At 37.6% G+C, this 19,646-nt stretch overlaps 1 protein-coding gene across 1 annotated transcript in view; it reads left to right on the top strand.

The window, feature by feature from the left end:
* The window catches only part of ptprfa (protein tyrosine phosphatase receptor type Fa), a 195,549-nt gene that overhangs the window by 140,715 nt on the left and 35,188 nt on the right, over positions 1-19,646 (top strand). Inside the window, 6 exon segments of the mRNA XM_082136098.1 lie at positions 9,580-9,652; positions 9,655-9,696; positions 10,689-11,270; positions 13,803-13,900; positions 14,000-14,256; positions 19,189-19,270. Of these exon segments, the coding sequence (XP_081992224.1) occupies positions 9,580-9,652; positions 9,655-9,696; positions 10,689-11,270; positions 13,803-13,900; positions 14,000-14,256; positions 19,189-19,270 (1,134 nt within the window).

The following is a 19,646-nucleotide window of genomic DNA, read 5'->3' as shown; positions in this document are numbered from 1 at the left end:
AGTTACAGTTCATTTTCTGTCGTGTTTCAGAATGGACTTCACTGAGAGAGAGATGGCAGAACGCACATCATGTTTGCACAGTGGATTTTGTTTTTATTGTGAGTGTACACAAATAAAAGTAGACACTTAACAGCTTCAAATGATGTATAACACTTATTTGTATGACAAAAATTGACTGAGTTATTTGAGTCTCTTTCGCACTGATAAGGAAAAAAGCGACCGCCGACCCGTGAGGGTTAACAGCTCCCTGTCACTTTTGTATGAACTGAAAGTCTGACCTAGCCTGGCAAGCCAGACCCACATCAAGATGTTGGGTCTGGGAACTCACCATTGGCAGGGCTCAGTCCGAGGGGCGGGATAAACTGTTGTCTTTCAAATTCCCTCTGCACGCAATAGGATAGCGCTACAACAATATTTAATGATTCAACGAACAACCACTTGTTCCGTTTCCGTTACGAGTGCACGCTGGCGTGTTTGTCTGCCGCTGCTCTTTTCGGGTTTTCGGGTTCTCAAGTAAACTTAAATCTCTCTGAAAGACGCGTTGAGAATGATTTGTCTCCTGCTGCTTCTTCTGGTTTTTTGGAATTTTGCCATCTGTCCTCGTCAATCTCAACAGAGAACTCCTTACTTGCCGGATATGGTCCTATTCTACTCTTCTTTGGAGTTATGGAACTTGAACGCCTCGTATCGTCTGCTAGACGGAGTGTACAATCATTGCGCTGCACTTGGAATCGCACGCCGACGTTATGTTCATCGAGGATCAAAGCGCCGATACCTTTATAAATCACAGTTTGACTACCCTGATAACAACGAAATACCAGTCATCTGGTCTTCATACCGGCGCTCACAAACTACCGAAAGTAATCTGAAGCGGGGTGGTGGCCTCTGCGCACTGAAGCGGACATCTCTTCCTCAGAACAACACGGAGAGCGTCAACATTAAAATGGCTCTCATTAATACTCGTTCAATATTGAACAAGTCTTTTATTCTCAATAACTTTTTTATTTCACAATCTTTGGATTTTTTATTCATCACAGAGACGTGGATAAATCACGGTGAACAGATGGCTTTCAGTGAATTGACCCCGTCGGGCTGCAACTTTCTGAACTCTCCACGGACCACAGGACGTGGTGGTGGTGTTGCTACTATTTTTAAAAACTCTTTTAAATGTAAAAGGCTGCCTATGGACTCATATTCCAGTTTTGAGGCACAGCTGTTAAAAATTGATTTCATGGGTCCTCTTTTCTGCGCACTCGTCTACAGACCTCCAAAATTTAACAAGGACTTTATGCAACAATTTTCGGACTTCCTTGCTGGACTTGTGTCTCGTGGCGACAGATTCCTCATTCTTGGGGATTTTAACATTCATGTATGTTGCCCATCAAAACCTCTGGTAAATGAATTCATTTTGCTTACTGAGTCACTAAATTTTGTGCAATATGTCACTTATCCTACTCATAATAAGGGTCACACTTTAGATCTGGTATTATCGTATGGTTTCTCTGTGTTAAACTTAGAGATTATTGACACTGGTATCTCTGACCATTATTCAATAATATTTGAGTCTGTGTCCACGTGCTCCCGCCCTACATATGCTCAGCCTCTATGTAAATCTAGGTCCATTCACTCGTCTACTGCCAATCTTTTTTCAGAATTTTATTTAATGCATTGTTCAAATGATGTATCTACTGGGCTTGACACAGAATCCTTGGTCGAAGCTTTTAATGCGTCCTGTACATTCACACTTGACAATGTCGCTCCACTTAAGCTTAGGAGGGCTAAGATTGGTTCTCAGCCTTGGTTAAATGATGAAACTCGCGCTCTCAGGCAAGAGTGCAGAAAAGCTGAGCGAAAATGGAAATGAGACAAGCTTCAAGTCTCTTATGGTATCCTAAAGGATTGTTTAACAAATTATCAGAGAGCTGTGAAGGATGCAAAAGCCAATTATTTTTCTACAGTGATCACTGAAAATGCAAATAGACCAAAAGTTTTGTTTAAGACAATAAATTCAGTCTTAAATCCAAAGGAAAATACTGCTCTAGATGCCACACCAGAGAATTGTGAATTATTTTTACACTCTTTTATTCACAAAATTAAGTTAATTAAACGAGAAATCGTACCTGTTCAGATCGATCAAACACAAACTACTCCAGTATCCAGCTCTTTGACAAACTTTGAACCAGTTACATCAGAACAAATAGCGGATATAGTATCCAAGCTGAAGTGTTCTAGTTATAAGCTGGATTCCCTTACTCCACGTCTTTTCAAAGAGGTTTTTATGACTCTCAGTGTCAATGTAACCGCGATAGTCAACAGCTCTCTAGCAAGTGGTGTTGTTCCTAGCAGTTTCAAACATGCAATTATACATCCCCTGTTGAAAAAACCTTATCTGGATCCGGCAATACATGATAACTACAGACCAATTTCCAAACTGCCTCTCATGTCTAAAATCTTGGAGAGAACTGTTTATTCCCAGCTCAACTCCTATTTAAATACATTTAACATTCTGGATACATTTCAGTCTGGTTTTAGATGTTTGCACAGCACTGAATCGGCACTACTGAAGGTCACAAACGATATCTTACTCTCTATTGATTCAGGATCACCTGTTGTCCTTGTCTTGTTAGATCTCAGTGCGGCGTTTGATACTATTGACCATCATATTCTGTTAAAACGTCTAGAATATATGGTGGGTATCCAGGGGAAAACCCTGCAGTGGTTTTCTTCCTATTTAAAAGAAAGGACTTTTTCTGTGAACTTGGCCCAATTTTCTTCTGCCTCGTCTCCGCTAGTATGTGGTGTCCCTCAGGGGTCAATCTTGGGACCCTTGTTATTCTCATTGTACATGCTTCCCCTGAGTTCGATCTTTCAGAAATATAGTGTATCATATCACTGCTACGCCGACGATTCTCAATTCTATTTCCCTGTGAGTATAGACAAAAATTGCAACTCTGACAATGCTCTGAATTGTTTTAAGGATATCAAACATTGGCTGGCTAATAACTTTTTACAATTAAATGAGAGCAAAACGGAAGTTTTGGTTCTTGGCTCTTCCTTATCCCGCTTACCTGGCCTAGCCGTCGAACTAGGCCCGTTAGCATCTAACGCTAAAGACCATGTGAGGAACCTTGGAGTTATTTTGGACTCATCTTTACTTTTCAATAAGCAGATCAGTGCTGTTGTAAAAAGTAGTTTTTACCAGCTGAGACAAATTGCTAAAATAAAATCTCTTCTTACTCCGTCTAACTTGGAAATTGTGATCCACTCTTTTATTACATCTCGGTTAGACTATTGTAATTCACTGTACAGTGGACTGCCCCAAAATGTATTATCTCGCCTACAACTTGTTCAGAATGCTGCAGCCAGGCTATTAATGGGATTACGGAAAAAGGATCATATTTCAGCAGCATTGAAAACTCTACACTGGCTCCCTGTCAAATTCAGGGTGGATTTCAAAATTCTGATGCTTGTTTACAAAGCTATAGCTGGTATTGCTCCTAAATACATCATTGACTTGATTCATCTTTATTCTCCAACTAGAACACTGAGATCCTCCGACAAATTATTACTGACAGTTCCTTCCTGCCGCTATAAAACTAAGGGTGACCGTGCTTTTTCGGTGAGGGGCCCGAAATTGTGGAACAGTCTTCCCCTTCATGTGAGGTCTTCTTCATCTTTAGCCATTTTTAAGTCGTCTTTAAAAACATATCTGTTCTCTTTAGCTTTTAAATAGATCATGAATTCTGTATTTTGATATTGATAGAATGATTTAATTGACGAATGTTATGATGTCAATCAAATGTTCATTTTATTTTCTTATCTGTAAAGCACTTTGGGTCAACCTCTGTTGTTTTTAAATGTGCTATATAAATAAAGGTTGACTTGACTTGACTTGAACCAACCAACCAGAGCGTTTTCCCACCAGCGGAGCTAGTTGATAGATTAAACTTTTGCCGTATCTGGTCGGCAAAACTCCGAACACATCTTCCTTTTTTAAGAATGACTTAAGTGCCGTTCTTTGTTCTTTTCTCAAAGAAAAGCTTAACTCCAAGTCTTCCAGAGTCGCGGCCAAAGCCGATTTGAAAGACCGCTATTCACCAGCAGCAGCAGCTCTTCTTTGTTTTCAAGTAGCAGGGAACCATCGCAACTGTCGTCATTGTTAAGCCCGCCCACCGACTCTATACACGATGTGATTGGCCTGACCTGAGTTTGGTTTTTCCAGCTCGAAAGCCAACAGAGAGTTGCTGGACCACCCTGGCTAAATCTAGATTTCTAGGCTAAGTCTGACCACAAACTCAACACACATTTATTATTCTGTTGGCTTGCATTGACACAGAGACTGATGCATTATTAGCTGAATAACAATGAACATTGATTTCAGATTTATCCACCCGTAAACAATGGCTGGTCGATGAACATGTCGATCTGATGACTCTTAGTAAATTGGTGGTTCTTGGCCAGAATAAGCTGCAACAAACCCCACAAAATGACCTGTGTGTGTGTGTGTGTGTGTGTCAGTGGGATGCAAAGGACTCATGGACTCTGTGAGGAACTGCAGTGTGTTCTGAGATGTGGCCATACGGCAGGAATACGCCTCCATCTGCCTCCTGAAATACAGCTCGTGTGGTTCCCATTCTTCCATTGGGGAATGGATTAACATCTTTATGAAATTTCACAAAGAAATGATTTTGTCACTAAAATCTTTGAGATTTATCTTCCCTCGTCTCTCTAAAGATAAGAGCCTGTACCCTGAAGATGATGAATTTATACTACACGACTCAAAAGTATTGCTGCTGTCTGTCTAGCGCTCTTATTTGCTTGTCCACAGGGAGCTTTGTTTTTCCATTGAATAAAGTGGTCGATTTTACCTGAAGTTCTGCTTTTTCCGCTGAGGGAACTCTGGATGAATAACAGCAGGCCTCAGCAGGGAAAATAATTCTGAATGCAAATTATAAAATGCAACTAACCATATAATCATGTTAATACAACAGATGTGAATCTGTGTATTTATTGTGAATGTTCAGTGCCAGGTTAAAACGTTGCACCTGTAGGTGGCAACAAGTGACTGTCTGTACGAGTGAATCAATTGAATCATTAATTGAACTATTTTGTTCAAAAAAGCTGATTAATTTAGGAACTAACACGTGACTCTTGTTTATTGAACTGTTGTATAAATGCAATACAACATTTTCACATTCGTGCTGTTTTTCCACATGCTGGGATTCTGCATTCTTGTTTGTGTGATAGTATTTTTTATTTTTTTTTATATAAATAGACATCAACTTTTAAAAGGGAGAAGAATACTTTATATATTATATATTAACAAATTGACATCCCATATACTTCCCATATTTTAACAACAAATTGGAGTAGAAACATAATTATATCATCAGAAAGTTGATATAAGAAGTGCCTTATGAACAATTTAAATGTTTGCATACATCCATATGTTTTTATTTGATTGATATGAATTTGGCCTCTGTTGTTAATTTTATCTTTTAATATTGTAATGTACCAAGTGAGAGGGTTCCCTGTTTATAGCATTAGCTCAATATCATTAATTAGACATATTTTACATTAGAAAATTGGCCTGAAATATTTCCAAATGAATTGATATAGAATTACACTTTAAAATCTTTGTCAATACTCAGCCCTATTAACGAGAACGATATTTTAAATTTTTTAATTTATGAGGAAGTGCTTCCAATGATTGGTCTTACTATATACTGAATAAAAATTCAACACAAAGCAAAACTATTTTCCATATATGAATGTTTCACCTTTACCATTTATTACTACAAAACTTTGTGGAAAAAAGTTGATTTGATTATGTCTTGATTTATATCTCTTGATCAATCAATTGAAAATAATCAACTCTAAAACATTTCACAGGCTAGAAATGGCTCTTTGTGCTTTCAACAGAATAAAAAAAAAAAAAAAAAAAGGCATGGTCCAGTAATAACAAACCACTGGCGAATTAATTAAAGTGATAAACGCAAAAATGAAAATTCTACTTAAAAACCCACAAGACTTTCATTCATCTTTCATTCATCATTCATTCAGCTGGTCTGTTTACAAGGAGTCATAGTTTCATTATGAACAGCATATGCACAAGCAATTGGGAAATTCAGTCAATCCTTAAGCATTTAACAATCTCAAAGTCCATTACGTCTGTATATGCGTGAGCTTGAACAGGAGGGTTTTCTGTACTGCAAACATCTACTAAGAATGTAAAATCTCGATTTAAAAAAAAAAAAAAGGCATGGTCCAGTAATAACAAACCACTGGCGAATTAATTAAAGTGATAAACGCAAAAATGAAAATTCTACTTAAAAACCCACAAGACTTTCATTCATCTTCGGAACACAAATGAAGATATTTTTAATGAAATCTGAGAGATTTCTGTCCCTTCATTGAAGGTCTATTCACCCCAATCTATGACTCTTCAAAATGTCATTAGTTCTTCTGTGACTGAATTTTAATGTATTATATATACGTTCGCTGAGCAATGTTTATACAGCAGAAACTCGAAAAATGTGAATATCGTGCAAAAGTTCGTGTATTTCAGTAATTCAAATTAAAAGGTGAAACTAATATATTTAGTATATATAACTATATACGTATGCATGATTATACTTTTCAGAGGGCCGACATTTTGTATTTAAAATCCTTTTTTTTTATTGATTTCATGTAATATTAAAATTTTCTGAGATTTTGAATTTGGGGTTTTCATAAGCTGTAAGCCATAACCATCAAATTTTTCGAGTTTCACCTGTATGTTCATCATATAAACCGATCATATCTCTTCAGAAGACTAAACCACTTGATCCATATGGATTAATTTTACGATCTCTTTATGAACATTTTCAGGGTGAATAGACTTTCATTGGAGGGACAGATTTCATTAAAAAATATCTTCATTTGTGTTCCGATTGTTAACGGAAGTCATACAGGTTTGGAACGACATGAGAGCGAGTAAATGACGAGAGGATTTTCATCTTTGGGTGAACTAACCCTTTTGAATGCATTGTTGAGAAGCTGTGGGACCCTGCGCTGAGCACATGCTGGCACCCTGCGTCCCTCTTACTGTGCCCTACATATTTATAGAGGCTCGTGTTCAACTGTCATGTGCAGCTATGCCCTGTTAAACCTCTCCGTCTGAGTCTGTCTGTGTCTCCCTGTGCAGCCCTTTCCATCCCTCCATCTCTCTGTGTTTCCATTTCTTCTTTATTAATGAGTCGTGACAGTGATATCACTCTAAACAGATAAAGCGGCGTCTCTCTCAATGGTGGTCGGCTCTAGTAAACTCTGTGTTGCCACAGGCAGCCTATCCATCATGCCTTAATGTGAAATGTTGAAGTCTTCCCACTTTTCAGGACCCAATGACTCTCCCAAACACATGCTAGAGATAAGACAGACTACTCAAAACAGGAATATAAAGCACGAGAGAGGGATCCCTGCCACGCTGCAGCTTTTAACTAGCATTTAAAAGCGTTTAGATGATTCACATGTTCACTAGCTGTGAAGTGATGAAGTCAATGTGAAAATCAACTGTAATTTTCTTCTGTATGGTGATATACTTCCAAGAGAAACTTGATTTTCCCATGAGAGAAAATGGGCAGGATGCGAGTTTTATCCATCTGGATTGTGAAAAGTTTGTGTATTATGTTTACAGTAAGAGAAAGACTTTTGTTGTTTGCATGAGGATGTTTACTTTTTTTCAGCTGGTCTGTTTACAAGGAGTCATAGTTTCATTATGAACAGCATATGCACAAGCAATTGGGAAATTCAGTCAATCTTTAAGCATTTAACAATCTCAAAGTCCATTACGTCTGTATATGCGTGAGCTTGAACAGGAGGGTTTTCTGTACTGCAAACATCTACTAAGAATGTAAAATCTTTTACTTGTTCCAATTTTCTTTCTCTCTCTATGCGATGCTAAAGTTTCCCATAAAAATGCAGTCTGCAATATGTCACATGTCTATCTTCAATAGGAAGAAACTTTAGAAGTGTTTTGCTTCCCGCTGTTCTTCCAGACTCAAGCAGCTTCTCCACACATTCATGGAAACAAAATCCCTGCATCCGTTTTCCCCAGTTTTGGTTGAGATGACAATATTTAGACACTCTGATGGGGTTTTCTGTGCTTGTTTTATCAAATGTTCCATCTCGAGTCTGTCAGGGGGAAACTAGATCTACAAGAGTAGTGCTGGCAAACAGGCAGAACTGGTTGTAAAAACGAATAAAACTAGAATTATGACCTTCCAAAAATGATCTAGATCTTAGGGAATAAAATCAGATTCACATTAGGCACCAACCGCATCACACATTCATCATGCTGTAATAATTTAGGCTTTAAAGGCACTTCCACAGGCTCCTTCAGCGCTGCAGTGAATGAACTCGGAGTAAATATAGAGCAGCCTTTTGTGCTTCAAAAATCTTGCATTGATTCTAAATGATATCAGCTGAAAATATTTGAAACACTTTGCATGCAGAACGAGTGCGGTATGAAGAGCAAGGATTTATCCTTGAGGTGTAAAGACACAAAGAGAGCAGTTCTGAAAGAATCTTTCAACTTATTGACCGCGAGAAAACAGGATTATAGCATCCTTTAAACCCCAGACAAAGTAAAACTCAAGGAAAAACATGTGACTGATAGGAAACTGAAAAGCACCTTGACCAGGTAGACTCAAAATTGAGACAAAGCTGCATGTCCTGACTGAATGCTTAAAGTTTAATGAAAACCTTGAAAATGCACTTCAGCCAATATTAAACAGACATGTCAGAACTTTGACAGCACACTGAACGATGAAAAAGGACCAAACGCACAATGTGTCTCTTCTTTCCATCAATTAAATGTCTCTCTCTCTCTCCTCTCTCTCTCTCTCTCTCTCTCTCTCTCTCTCTCTCTCTCTCTCTCTGATCAGAGGGAAACTATTTTTCACTGTTTTGTACATTGTGACTGGCTTAACTTTATTTTTGATTGCTTAATTTCATGTTTGTGGATTTTAAAGTAATAGTTTCAAGTTTTTTGTGAAAAAAAGAGAGAAAATGGGCAACTTGTTAACTTTGATATTGGAAAAGTGAAAATGGCTATTTATCTGACAAGAAAGGACAAAATTGAAGGTGAAGTTGGTCGGGATGTAGTACAAGTTTTTAAGAGTTAAATAAAAGTAAAGAATTAAATTCTATTTTTTGATTTTATAAAACTATGAAGAATATAGAGGAATTTGAAAATGTATGGAATCACAAAGAAATGTTGTGCTTGTTAGAGATGGTGAATACATTTTTGCTAAATGTCTTTAATTGGTTTTTAAATGATTTAATAAAGTGTTATAAAATCTCTCTCTCTCTCTCTCTCTCTCTCTCTCTCTCTTCACTCTCTCTCCTCTCTCCTCTCTCTCTCTCTCTCTCTCTCTCTCTCTCATCTCTCTCTCTCTCTCTCTCTCTCTCTCTCTCTCTCTCTCTCTCTCTCTCTCTCTCTCTCTCTCTCTCTCTCTCTCTCTCTCTCTCTCTCTCTCTCTCTCTCTCTCTCTCTCTCTCTCTCTCTCTCTCTCTCCTCTCTCTCTCTCTCTCTCACAGGAGGCCATCATCACCGGCCTGTTGCCTGAAACGACATATTCTGTAACTGTGGCGGCGTATACCACTAAAGGAGACGAGCACGGAGCAAAGCCAAAGTAGTGACCACGACTGGGGCGGGTGAGCGTGTGTTTTATTCCAGTCACAGATTAAGAGTTCATTGAAAGTTTAAGAGTTTAAGTGCATTTAGTATTCTCAGAGGTAAAAAGTTACACCACAAACCTCCAGCCCACGATGACCTCACCGTGACCTCATCCACTATCACTATAGCTGTATTTTCAGCTTTACACCCATTTCATCACCTGAACAATCTGGCTGAGGGACTGTAGATTATATAGAAGTGGAGATTCATTCGCTTCATTCTTTTTCTAGGGTAAGAGAGGATTTATTAGTGGTGCCCTACAAAATGAATCAGGGTTGACCATACTTTACACCAAAAACGTATATTGATCGTCGATCATTTTTATAACTCAAACAAATAGCTCAATCTCTTTCCACTTGAGTTTTCATAGGTCATATTTTCACTTTATAATATAATTTAATATAATATAATATAATGATTTTAATCTTATTATTTAAATCTAAATATTAAATAAAATAAGAAATATATTACTATTCTTGTAAAAATGTATTCAAATTAATGAAAAAAAAAAATATATATATATTTTGTTATATGCTAAACCAATGTTAAACCATCAAGCTTTTATTTTGGTGGTCAGTCGGCAATAGATGTATCGCTATAACTAACAAAACTAAAAGTAAAACAATAAAAAAAACTAAAACATTTGTATTAGTTGAATGACAAAAACACATAGCAAAATTAATAAAACTTCGCTCAAATAAAATGAAAACTGAACATATAAAAAAATGTATATAAAAATATTACCCCCCACCACTATAATATTATATCAATGATGCTAAAATAACACTGGTTTCGGATTCACAGTAAATTCACAGTAAATTAAAACCAATCTGAGACGCTAAAACACTGTCATGTCGCAATATCTATCAAAATACCATACTGAAATAAAGCTGTGTTTACTCTAGTATCAGCCATGACTGACAAAATGACAAATAATCTGACGGATATCTCGCATCTCTGTCACTGGTAGTTCCAGGCAAGCCCACCATGATCATTAGCACCACCATCGGGAACACAGCTCTGATCCAGTGGCAGCCTCCTAAAGAGATGGTGGGAGAACTGATGGGCTACAGACTGCGCTACAAGCGTGAAGAGGAGGAGAACTACACCACCCGTGACTTCAGACGCAGCGACGACCACTTCACCGTCACCGGCCTGCACAAGGGCGCCACCTACATCTTCAAGCTCTGCGCCAAGAACCGTGCGGGAAACGGAGAGGAGTACAGTAAGGAGATCAGCACCCCGGACGACGTGCCCAGCAGTTACCCACAAAACCTCAGAGTTGTGGGCCTGACCACCACCACCACCAAACTGGCCTGGGACCCCCCGCCTCTGCCCGAGAGGAACGGCAAAATCGTACGCTACGTGGTGGTGTACCGAGACATCAACAGCCATCAGAACCAGACCAACGGTACCGCCGAGACGCAAATGACCATCCAGGGTCTGCAACCGGACACCACCTATGACATCAGAGTGAGGGCGTTCACGGGGAAAGGTGGAGGTCCGATTAGCCCCAGCATCCAGAGCAGAACCATGTCTACCTCCATGCCTGGTGAGTTATTTATTTAAAGAGACGTTATCAGGTCTTGAACATCTCGTTCATCCACCAATGTAGATGAAACTGGTCTGAAGTGTCTATCGAGGTGATGCTGTGCCACTACTGAATCTATAGCATCATCATAACAAAATGAGTGTTTTAGTTGAGCTGTGAGTTTGAATTGAATTGTGCGGTCTGAATTGAATGTGATGAGACTTAATGTCTCTTATGAGCTTGTTTATTTGATTAATGAATTAGTCAAAAAGACTCACAAATCAGAAGTCGCTCCCTCAAAAGTTCTGAAAGAATTGTTAATGGAATCATTAAGGAAAATTGGAATTCAAATCAAAGTCGTATTTACCAGAGAAAACCTTTATTGCTCAGAATCTGCTCTTGCAAAATCTCAGGAGAATAAATGGAAGAATTAGTTGTTCAATTTAAGAATCAACTTTGTCTCAGGGGTTTCTGCCTAATTTCAGTTTGAGAATTTTAAATAGTCGCAGATTGCTGTCAAATTGTTGACATTATTTGATCTTGTGAGAATTAGTTATTCTCGTTTTTATTAATATTTTGCATTAGATTTTATTTTATATTTTATATTTTAAGTTTGAGTCATTTTGTTGTGTCTTAATCTTTAAAACAAAAATGAGAAATGTTTGCCTTGGATACTACCTGAAAAAAATAATTGCATAAATTTAATTTAATTTAATTTCAGTTAATGTTTATTTTAATGAAAGTGTTTTTTATGGTTTTAGTTTTAGTGCGTGCTAAAGAGTTTTTTTTTTCTAAGGAAAGAAATCTGAGAAGCCTGCAGGAGATTTAAGAAAAAAAACATCTCCATTTAATCTCATTGCTGTTCGGGAAACCATCTGAGACATTAAAGAGATTTTATCTGTGTTTTTTCTTTGCTAATGGTTTGGTCCAGTGAGATTCCACTGTGGGAGGAGAGACTCAGTGCTGTGTGATAAAAATAGAGCTAGGCATCTGAAAAAATGCCTTGTCGCATGAGTCTGTGGATAGTCGCATCTGTCAGGACAAAATCATGAATTAATACAGACAAGATTTGATTCAGTGCGATCAAATACTGATGGATGATGTCAGTTCCCACCCAAAAACATTTTCCACTCAATACTCAGTTTCTGTTGAACATGTGTCACGTTATGGAAGTAAAGTGTTTTGTGATTGTCATATTCTGCTCTTTGTTTTGCAAAAAGATCCAGGCAGTCTTCACGTTTCAGCCATTTCTCTGTTCATTGAAAAACTCTCACACACAGCAGATGGTGGGAGACGTATGAATTGTGAATTGCAGTCGCTGCAAAACTTCACATATGGCTCATCTTATGCTAGAAACATTAAAGGGTTATTTCACCCTTATGTCGTTCCCAAACTTGTACGGTTTTCTTTCTTCCATGGAACATATGGACTACCTTTGTGATATTTTTGGAGCTCAACAACATCCATTTTCATTTCCTTTTGTGCTTCACAGAATATTGTTATACGGGTTTGCAACTAGGCCTGTCGTGATTATTAATTAATTGTCAGATTGTGTTTATTTGATCTAATCACAATTATTTTGAGATATTAAATCAGGGAAATTTACGCAGGTAAACAAGTGGCAATCAAGGATTAAAGTAATGGTCGAAAAACTCTCCAATTTGATTGTTATTTAACATTTGCGTCATGTCAAACATTCTTGGTTCTTAGACTTTCACTTTTTATTATATTATATTATATTATATTATATTATATTATATTATATTATATTATATTATATTATATTATATTATACTGTTGCCTTTGGCTTGCTCAGTTGGGGATATTTTGGGGATATTTAATTTAATTTTATCAATCAATAAATTCCACTAGAAACAAACTTTGTTGTATTATTTTAATTTAATACTGTGAAGCTGCTTTGATACAATCTGTATTGTGAAAAGCGCTATACAAATAAACTTGACTTGACTATATTATATTATATTATATTATATTATATTATATTAAATTAAATTAAATTAAATTAAATTAAATTAAATTATATTATATTATATTATAAGAAAAACATATGGACCTATTTAGTTGTTTACCAATATATATATTTTTTTAATTAAAAAAATAATAATATAAGGCGTACATTGTAAGTGACATGAGCAAAAGAGACAATTAAAAAATTCATCGCAAATACTTGTGCAAATAATCGTCATCACAAAAAATCATGATTGTGACGGGCGTACTTGGGTGATGAGATAATGACAGAATATTCGTTTTTGATGAACCATCCCTCTAAATATGTCTGCTGAGATGGCGTCTCTTTCATTTCTCTGCGCTCTGACTCCTCAGCCTCCCTATGGCATAACCCACATGCAGAGAGCAGATAGTCGGCTTTGATTTCTGATGTGTGGTCTGAGATGAAGGCGTTATCAGTCTCAAACTGCATGTTAATCAGTGCAGTGATGCGTTTCCTCTGCCAATCACTGAGCCGGTCTGAAAAGAGATGGGGTGAGGAGTCTATGACATGCAGTAACTCTTTTATTCTCACCTCCTCTACAGAGTTCACTAAAAACTTTGGTGTGAAAGCGGTGATGAAGACCTCTGTCCTGCTCACATGGGAGGTGCCGGAAACCTACAAGTCCCAAGTGCCTTTCAAGGTGCCTTTTCCCTGTCATTCCACAGTTGTGAAGTAGAAAATGCAGTGTAAAATGAGTCTCATTGTGTGATGGAGTTAACCTGTGCTCCCCCTGTGCCAGATCCTGTACAACCAGCAGAGCGTTGAGGTTCAGGGCGACCTGAAGAGAAAGTTGATCACGCGTTTGCAGCCGGACACCGATTACTCCTTCGTGTTGATGAGCCGAGGGAACAGCGCTGGTGGACTACAACAGCAGGTCTCCATACGCACCGCCCCGGACCTGTTCACCAGCAAACCGGCCCACCAGAAACAAGACCCAGAGGAGGGTGGCAAACTCACCATCACACTGCCCAAAGTGCACAACAGCGCCCTCGTCAGGTCAGTCAAGTCGAGTCACCTTCACAGAGCTGCCAACTCTCACGCATTCACTGTGAGACTCACGCAATTGACACTTTTCACACGCTTTCACGTCACACATCCATTTTCTCATGCACAGAAAAATAGTGAAGCAAAGAGGACTCGGAGACCGACAGACTAGACAGAGCCGGTTACTTATGATATTAAAAAAATCTCAGCTCTCAGATTCTGTCCATTTTATTACGAAATTCAAACAATAAATACCGTTTTTGCGCTTGTAAATGTAATGTGACAGATCCCTAGCGGCACGTGAACCGATCATCTCTACTAGCTAATAGTAAATAAACACGAATGAACAATGTTGAAAGATACAGTACAACTTACCGAAATGTATATTCCTCATACATAATATCGATCAATCAGTATTTTTCAACAGCGGAAAGGGGTCAATAAAACAGGAAAGCCATTTAATGACCATAATATAGGCTATAGCAGTGGTTTTCAAACTGTGGGTCGCGACCCACTTGTGGGTCACACAGTGAGAAAAGGTGGGTCGCACAAAGGCACTTAGCTGCAGCTAAATTTACGTTACGATGAGTGAAACAAAACCAGTCCGATTAATGACCAAACGACTATGAGTTTTAGCGCCCGCCAAAGTGTTATTTGATCGCTGAGTAATGTAGATGAACTGCTGCGCTTGTGACGGAGTCACAGTGCATGTTTAACTGAAAGAACGAGCAGAGAGAGTACTCGGTCGCGCGCGCTCTCTCTCTCTCTCTTCGGAGCCAGGCGAAAGTGTAAAAAAGACCTCACCGTCTCCAAACTAAGCGCTGTCCTGCTCTCTCTCCCTCGCACATATTAATCAAAATAAATCGACACGGTGGTAAAAGGTCGGAAGACCAAAGTTTCATGTGGAGCATTCGGAGATTTTTTTTTCTTCCTCAATTACCGCTGGGTGTGAATTGTGCTAAATAAGTTGTTGCCTTATCTTCTCTGAAAAGCGTCCCAGACATTCAGCTGACATAAAACAACACTTTAATTAAACGAAAAAAACTATCCAGTGATGAAATGTTTTCTGTGTTGACACAAATCTTGGATGTCTATGTCCTAACTGCTGGGATAATCACACAACGCGCACGACATGTCCAATTCGCGAACTAATGACTCCTTTGAACGATTCATTTTAATGAATGGACAACTGATCTTTCCAACAGTGAACTCAGGAGACGTTTGAATCAGTAACACTTTACAATAAAGTTCTATTTATTACATAAATTACATAAAAAGTACAGTTTTCTTACTCAAGCTTAAGCTTTAAAATAAATAAAACCCCTTGTTTTTAAAAAAAAACCATATGACTACATTTTTCCACATAGTGCTATCAAGAATCGATAAGAGAATCGTTAAAGAATCGTTAAAGAATCGGATCGATAATCAGAATCGTCAGTGGCATTATTATTATTGATAAAATCTTATCATTTCCCATCCCTATGTGAAGACAGTAAAATGCTAATCAAACATTAAAGAACATACATGTTTTTAAAAGTTTTTTTAAGAGTTAAAAGTTTAAAATATTTTGCTAACATGAAGGCTTGTCACTGTCAGTCTTTTTACATCAGTGCAAAACTAGGGAATGCAGATTAAGACCATCAGCATGCATTGATTAATCCCATGGCATGTAGACATTTTTTTTTATAAAAATGTGCGACCAAATCATGCTGGTGCGACCAACTGAGAAAGTTGGTAGCACCAGTGCAAGTGGGTCTTGAGATTGATTATACTTGTCTAGGTGGGTCCTAGAACGAAAAAGTTTGGGAACCCCTGGGCTATAGCACGTTAGTTGGCTAGAAAAAAAAGAGCTATAGAGAGTATTTTGCTAAATATGTGTACTATATTCCATATTTATTATGTTTTACTTATATCATTAAATAAAGATGTTATTATAATAAAACACGCATTATATTTCATTTGATTTATTTGAAGCCTTAAATAATACTACCAGCTGATAGGGCTCTCTGTATGTTTACAGCATTAGGCGTAATATTTATCCAAATGAGTGAATATATTAAATCAAATCACAAGAATTGAATTGAATTGAAATCATGAAATTTGTCAAGCAATTAAAAAAAAATTAGCTTACCAGAAATTGTACCATGTAAACATTGTAACATGTTGTCATTAAATCTAATAAAATTCAGTTTAGTTACTAAAATATTTTGACAATCACAATACACTTATTGTGATGCAAGATTTTTTTTTTTTACATCCCCCCAATCGCCAATTCTCACTCCAAGCTAAACTCAAAAGTTGACAGCTATGCCTTCATTTATATAGCGCTTTTAACAATATAGACTGTTTCAAAGCAGATTTACAGTGATAAAAGGGAATTACAGTAACAGAGATTGTTTTGGCTTTACAGCAGCTCTAGGATAAAGTTATTGTCCAGCGAAAGTTAGTTTTGATTGATTCACTTCCGTTGCAAAGATCATTAGTTATTAACTTATGGGCCGCTAACATGACAGAAAACCCTTAACGCACTCCGACCCGCTCATCCGCACAACAAGTGTCTGGTGGCTCGAGAACACAAGCCTTGAAATAGGTGAAGTTTTGAAAAATGTGTGGGGAAAAAAAGTTATCTCTGCGCAAACTTCAAAAACACAAACCTGTGAAAACACTGACGGCGTTTAGTCTATAGGTATGTGCTATAGGTGTTTAGTCTATAGGTATGTGCTATAGGTGTTTAGTCTATAGGTATGTGCTATAGGTGTTTAGTCTATAGGTATGTGCTATAGGTGTTTAGTCTATAGGTATGTGCTATAGGTGTTTAGTCTATAGGTGTGCGTGATTGAATATATATGTGCGCAGGCGTGTAGTCTTTCTTTACAAATTGACCTCAACAAATTACTTGTCAGAAACTGAAAAAATCTGAGAAATGCCCTTATAAAATCATCATTGAATCTTGTGCAGCCATTAACACTTTTCTGTGGTGTTGTAAGGGGTGTGTGATATAAAAATATAAAAAATCTTGGGAGTAATATTGTTTTGTTACATTTTTTGTATTAATAAAATAATGTAATTTTTGAATAACAATTATTGTTATTATTGTGTAGTCATGTAGAATGGGGGAAAAACATGTTTTCTTTTTTTTATCACATGTCTAAGTGAAGAGTTGACGAGTTTCAATACAATATCTGACATTGCTAGGATATGAATACATAAATAAATATGAGATGTAGAAAAGCACTGAAATACATTACAACTCCGACCACTTCAAGTTTCAACACATATAGTGTTTATTTTTCTCTAGTGCTATTATCAACATGATGCATTGCATTGCGCTGATGATGATTGATATGTATTTTTCCTTTAATTAAATCTGCTAAATAAATTCTGCTGTGGTCGAGATTATGATTCCCCAGGTTTCCACAAGTTTGCTTGGTATCCACAGCAGTTTTTTAGCTTTTTTTTTTCACTTAGTTTGCAGATTAGTTTTCGTTTCATTTCATTTGCAAAAATAACACAACTTTTAGGCATGCTTTTCTTTATAAAAATATCAAACTGTTGTTTAAATGTCTTTTTTATTTTCCCCCAGTGGGAATAAATGGGTTACTATGAAAAGCAGCATTTGTTTTCCCCTTGCAAAATGATGCCCTCTGTTAAAAAATGAATCTCTAACTAATGATCAGTAAAAGCCGAGATAGTTCTTACACGCCGTGCATCACATATGAGCTACATTAAGTGCTTTGACAATAAACAGAAAAAAAATAATAATAATAAAAAAGTGATGTTAACTTTTGTATTTACTGACATTTCACACCAAAGTAAAAGCAAGCATTATCTTTACTGCTCATCTGCCTGCAGTCTACAGAACTCGAGCACAGCATCAGTGCTTTTATTCCTCAATGTTTATCTTTAGTCAATAATTTTATCCATTAAAACTCATCTTTGATCACGAAATGTCATATTTAAACGTTCTATCCTTAAAAAAAAATCTTCATGCCTTAAAATACCCTAATTTAGTACCATGAATATGCAAATAAGCCCCGCCTCCACTCACTCACTCAGCTCAGAGACCCACTCGTTGACGATCACACGTTGATCTGATTGGTTACAAGGTAGTTCGTGACGTCAGAAACACCAGCGATTTAAAATTTGTGTTTGAGACTGTCTTTGGTTCATTGCAGTTTTAAGGAGAAAATACTCAGCAATGGTGTCGACTTATGAATTTACACATGGTTTGTCTTAAAGCATATTAAAAACACCACATAGACATAAAAACTACATTAAAAGCTTGATTTTCACCACAGGGTGGACTTTAAAACAACCCAAAGATGATACGTGTTGGCTCTCACGGAGATGTTTGCTGGAGTCTCAGGGTTCAGCCAGTGCACATAAATACAAGAATCCTGTTCCTCTTTGGGCAAATATTAGACTGTTGTGCTTTAGTGAGACTGAGGCACTTCCCATCCCAGCTCAGAGGAGTCATCTCACATGGGTTTAGTTCACTGCAGCGAGCCGGATTTGCCGTAATGCAGTGCAGTCAGAGCTGGCTGAACGCTGAAAATACCCACGCTGCCCGCGGGATCGGTTCTGACCAAAGACAGCTCCCAAATCCTTTCATTAGAAATTACCAGACATATTTCCTCATCAAAGCCAAAGCGAGATTGTTAGAGGCAGTTACATCAGACATTATAGACATCACACATATCAAACAATGCTCTTGCTCAGTCCTGGCATGAGAGTGTGGGAATTACTCAGCTGTTAATCATGGCATTCAAGTGTTTGTTTCAGTCATTGAATGAGCCACGGGCTGAACGGCTGTCACAAAATACTTCAGAAATGCAATCAGTGGTTTAATGTCCATGTTTCATCACACTCACAAACAACCTGAACCTGATAGATAGATAGGACATATTTACTATAATGACTCGTTTGTGTATGTTTTCCTCTTAGGTGGTTTTATATAGCGGTGGTGCCTGTGACTACGTCAACTCTACGTCGCTGGGAAAACCCAGAGGATATGGATCTGGATGAGGTGAGTGTGTGTTTGTGATGATCACACACAAATAACAGAAACAGACGTCCTTATTCATCTCTCAGTCATACACGAGGCCTGGGATATAGACCTTATGCGCCAGAGAAACGAGGGCGCCGCCATCTTTAGAATATTGTCTTTGAACTTCCATTTTTGCGGTTGCTCTGTATATCTCTATGGCGCTGCTGTCCAGGAGTAATTAGCTTTTGAAGTGGATTTACTTAATGTAAAGTTAATGAAAGTTATCATGAGGATTGTAATGTTTAAAGCAGATGTCTTAACAAATGTCAGTCGACCGGGAAGATTTTAAAACGAGCCGTTCATTCATAAATACGCAAGATCGCTGTGAAAATACAGACCGGAAGTCAAAAGACAA

This window comes from Leuciscus leuciscus (assembly GCF_965113295.1).
Source record: "Leuciscus leuciscus genome assembly, chromosome: 14".
In the NCBI taxonomy this organism is placed as follows: Eukaryota; Metazoa; Chordata; class Actinopteri; order Cypriniformes; family Leuciscidae; genus Leuciscus; species Leuciscus leuciscus.
This window is presented reverse-complemented; position numbering and strand designations above follow the sequence as displayed.